At 40.5% G+C, this 4339-nt stretch overlaps 1 protein-coding gene across 1 annotated transcript; it reads right to left on the reverse strand.

Moving 5' to 3' along the window:
* Positions 1–1416: 1416 nt before the first annotated feature.
* Positions 1417–3241, reverse strand: LOC113171983 (serine/threonine-protein kinase pim-2-like). The gene is made up of 7 exons (XM_026374737.1): positions 3191–3241; positions 2997–3091; positions 2850–2897; positions 2436–2657; positions 1948–2125; positions 1658–1831; positions 1417–1559 (listed from the first exon to the last, which is right to left on the reverse strand). Exons 1-7 carry the CDS (start codon positions 3216–3218, stop codon positions 1417–1419), a joined length of 888 nt encoding a protein of 295 aa, XP_026230522.1. The 5' UTR covers positions 3219–3241.
* Positions 3242–4339: the final 1098 nt, after the last annotated feature.

Below are 4339 nucleotides of genomic sequence, written 5' to 3' on the forward strand. Positions count from 1 at the left end.
TGTCATCTCTCCATGAACTTTTTTTTTCCTCCTCAGCCAAAATTACAAATGTCTTTGAATGTTTGGTATTGTAAGAAGATTGTTTTTATCCATCCATGAAAAAAGATCCGTATTTATCTATCTACTCTTCTTCTTCTTCTTTGAGATATAACCCAGTACCTGCATTCCATTTACCACATTTATGGCTTTACTGACACTTTGTGCTATTTTGGCTCAATAAAACACCTAAATTGAGAATATATATATATATGTGTGTGTGTGTGTGTGTGTGTGTGTGTGTGTGTGTGTGTGTATATGTGTGTGTGTGTGTGTGTGTGTGTGTGTGTATATATATATAGCAAACGAGCACTACATTCTCTTTTACTTTCTGTTTGAATAGTGATGCTCCAACTCTGGTCACTGTCATCCTGTTATGGAGCCATTTGAGCACATGGTCAATATGGCTCTCTTTTTCCCTCTCTCTTTTCCCTCCCTCTGTGTGTCTCTCTCTCCCTCTGTCAGGATCTTGGCAGCTCGTGGGAGGTGCTAATGGAAAAGCTCCTGCTCCTGTTCCCCTTGTTCACCACACTAATGTGAAAGGCACCATCCATGTTACAGCTGTGTGTTGCCATGACCAGCCACCCTGTCATAGTCCACTGGTCGCCCAGCTAATGGGCCGACCACAGTGGAGAAAGGCAGGTTGTAACAGATGGAGGAGAAGGAAAGGCTGAATTGATTGTGTTGGGAAGGACAGAAAGCAAGTAACATGAAGCATTCTTTCAAAATTAATATGCAGTTTTTTAACCATAGCTTTACATAAATTACATATTATATTATAATATTATATAATGTAAGATTTTTAACAATCACAGAAATGAGTGGCCGGTTCTATTGCAACATGTTCTTCTGATCTCTCTAAACTCTACAGGTTTTATCTGTTTACATGTAAATGATAAATGTGTCCATACCTCATCAGTTTTATAAATATATATACAGTGTATTTATATATATGCTGCTCTAATACTGCGTAGCCTTAAATTTAAAGCACAAGCAAGCATAATGTCATGAAATTATGAACAGTTTATTTGTACAGTAAATTAACAGTGCAATGTTGTGCCTGTGTAGAGGCGGGGAAGAAACGAAGAGGCAGCTGAAAGACAGGTCAGCGTTACACAAATGGCTGGAGGATCCAGGGATGCCACGGGGTCCAATATTGGTAGTAGGACACAGCAGACATAGATGAGGTAGGCTGCAGTGGATATTAGCATGTAGAGAAACAGAGGTAACAGGATCAGCTAACAGCTTAACATGGAAATAAAGCAAGAGATAATGCTTAAGATTCCACTATGTATTCTGATTTTTCTGCACTATTGAGATTATTTGTGATCCTGTGCTCCCTGGGAACAACCGCTAGTCATAGGAACCCACCAAGAGTTCTTATTGCAGAAGTGTTGGGCAGGTACAGGTCTGATTTGTCTGAGGGCGTGTTTCTCTAAGAGCGGGGCAGAGCTGTAGTTCCTCCAGAGTGGCACGCTCAGCAGGGTCTCTGGTCAGACACATGTTCAGCAAAATCTTGCAGTCTTAAAAGAAAGAGGACAACAAAGGTGGAGAGTTAAGTGGAGCTACAAAAAAGCACTTGTTTCCAGAAGATGTAGAAGTGTGCTAGTGTATGTCTTACCTGTGGATAATGTACTGCTGATATGGATGTGGTTACTGATAAAGTCAGTAGTTTTAAAATGCTCATGTGCACTCAGCAATGAGTAGAAGAGCACACCCAGCTGCCAAACAGTGGTAGGACGGGCCCAGTATGTCCTATAGTCAAACCATTCTGGAGGGAAGTATGCAGGGGTGCCTAGTGGACACAGCAACAGAGAGGATACAGAAATAGATTTTGAGATTAAAGAAAGAAAAAGGATGAGAAGATGATATAAAAGCTATAAATTCCGAAGCAGAAGTCAAGTATCACACCACACAAAGTGAAATAAGACTCCTCTGTTGAGAAGTTTCCACAGCCGAAGTCAATGACTCGCACTCTTGGTTCTTCATAGTTAAACTGAACCAGGATGTTTTGCAACTTAATGTCCCGGTGAAAGACGCCCTTGGAGTGCATGTCAATGGCTGCATCTACCAGCTGCCTCAGGATTATCTATGAGAAAGAGACAAGGTTGTGTTACAGAGACTTAGTCTCATGTGTTGCACACAGTTATATAACAGAGTTCTCTGCTCTGAAAAGCTGAGTGAATGCTACATGTCCTGTGAACATCCAAGGTACCAAGTTGGTCGAGTGCTATTGCAATCATAAGACACTTATGACTGCTACTATTCTCCAGCTACTGAAGTTCCTCAGCTAACAATGGAAGTAATCACCAAACTGTGACTTTTTAAATGTCTTTTGAACAAAATAAGGTAACAAGGTAAACACAAATACACAGAAATTATCCTCCACCTCATTGTACCTTTGCTTCACGTTCATCCAGGGGTCCTCTGTGGGCCTTAAGATAGCTGTGGAGGTCCTTGCAGAAGGCTGGTCTTTCCATCACCAGTATTAACTCATCCTCCAAAATAAACCAGTCAAAAAGGGAAACTGCAGCAGATTGTCCAACGGATTCTGTCAGACCTGTAGCTTTAAGCATCAAGGCCACCTCGAGAATGACGTTGTACACTTTCCCATTGCAAACCTGTTTAAAATTAAATGTAAACAGTATGTGGTAAATAACCTAACATCACTTCTGACAACTTTAGGGCTGACAGGTGAGTTTACTACTGCAGAACACTGCATGTATGTAGGAAAAAAAGTTAAGGAATGTAAATGTTTCCTTAATGTTAGCTTTAATTTTAATGGTTTGTGTTTGACTCATCGAATTACTCACCACTTGTTCAAACCCAATGTCTTTTCTGGGAACGTGCTTAATGGCCACCTGCAGGGGATATGTAAATTATTTGTCTGGACTAGACACTATACCAGTGAATGGTACAGTGTGTGTGTGAATACAGTGATATGCGTTTGTAAGACTTACTGGTAAAAGGTCTGCTACACGGTATCCAGAATACACTGAACCGAAGCCTCCGGTGCCGATCGGAGCAAGCTGAATATATTTCCGCGCAAAGTCCACTAAGCACAGATGTTTGTTTTGTTTTTATTTATGTCAGCCTACCTCACACAGGAATCACAGTAAACAAACTTATCTATCATGTCATGCTATGAGCTTACATCTGCTAGTGTTCCCTGAAGAGGACATCTCATAGATTTTCTCATCCTCTGGTGAGACGCCATTGAAGATCAGGCTGATGTCGCTAACATCTCTATTGTCATCAGACCTCACAGACTGATGAGGGCTGGAAGAGCTGGATTCAGTAGTTCTAGACCCAGTGCTACTGCTGCTGCTGGCTCTTGTCCTCTTTTTAGGGGCCCCGCCATCATGACTGGCCTTTCTCTTCTTGATCTGCTCTGAAGATTCCTCCTCTGAGATCATTCGAGATTCATTCGACCTGGTCTTGATGGCACACCTCACTTTCTTTTTGGATCTCTCAGCATCATCGCTGGCCTTTCTCTTTCCCCTTTTGGATCCTGACATCCTCCATTGAAACATCATTGTGTTGGCTTGGGTTGGAGAGGTTACCACACCTCATACTTTTGCTCATCTGTCCATCATCCCTAGCCTTCCTTTTGCTCACACTGATGTTCTTCTTTATGTTGCAGTGATCAGTTAAGACGCTAACTATGCTACGCTTTGTCTTTTTCTTGGATGTTTCTGCAAAATCAAGACCCTTTCTCTTTCTCTTGAAATTCATATGCAGGTTGTTCTCTGCAGAACAGTTAGGGATTGGATTAAAATTATTTGATTTGTTAGACCTTTACAAGAACCTGACAATTACATTTCTCATTTAAACACAGGTCAGTTTAAATTCCAAAATCTGCTTTATGAAACCAGCAGTTTGACAGGCGTAATGTCTGTTAGGAACTAAATTCAATTAACTGTCTATTGGATGTAGACAAACATGTATACACAAGTGTACACATTTTCAAGATTCTGATAAAAAGCACACTGGCTACACAACATAAACATAAATTACCATCACATGGTCATTTTATGTAAATTTTTTATTCACATTCTGACCGAAATGTACATGAAAAAGTGTGTGGACTTTTTTGTTAACAACTTAATGTAATTAAAACATTTTTTTTAATAAACTCTGAGGTACAGAACAGGATTATATGACAGGTACGTTTTCAGCATTTAAAAAGCACACGACTCTGTGTGACTTTACACTTACCATGAACTTCTTTAGAGAACACAATCATCAACTTGCCCGAGGACTGAGTTGACATGGTGCTGCCGATAAATAGTGAAACTTTCAA

Source organism: Anabas testudineus, chromosome 17 (assembly GCF_900324465.2).
Source record: "Anabas testudineus chromosome 17, fAnaTes1.2, whole genome shotgun sequence".
Lineage (NCBI taxonomy): Eukaryota > Metazoa > Chordata > Actinopteri > Anabantiformes > Anabantidae > Anabas > Anabas testudineus.

Excerpts from the sequence above, each read along its gene's own strand:
- LOC113171983 (XM_026374737.1), bottom strand. The coding sequence starts at position 3,218 with ATGTCCTCTTCAGGGAACACTAGCAGAT. Across the intron at positions 2,126-2,435 it reads TGGATGAACGTGAAGCAAAG|ATAATCCTGAGGCAGCTGGT; the intron begins GTACAATGAGGT and ends TCTTTCTCATAG. Across the intron at positions 1,832-1,947 it reads GTCTTATTTCACTTTGTGTG|GCACCCCTGCATACTTCCCT; the intron begins GTGTGATACTTG and ends TGTGTCCACTAG.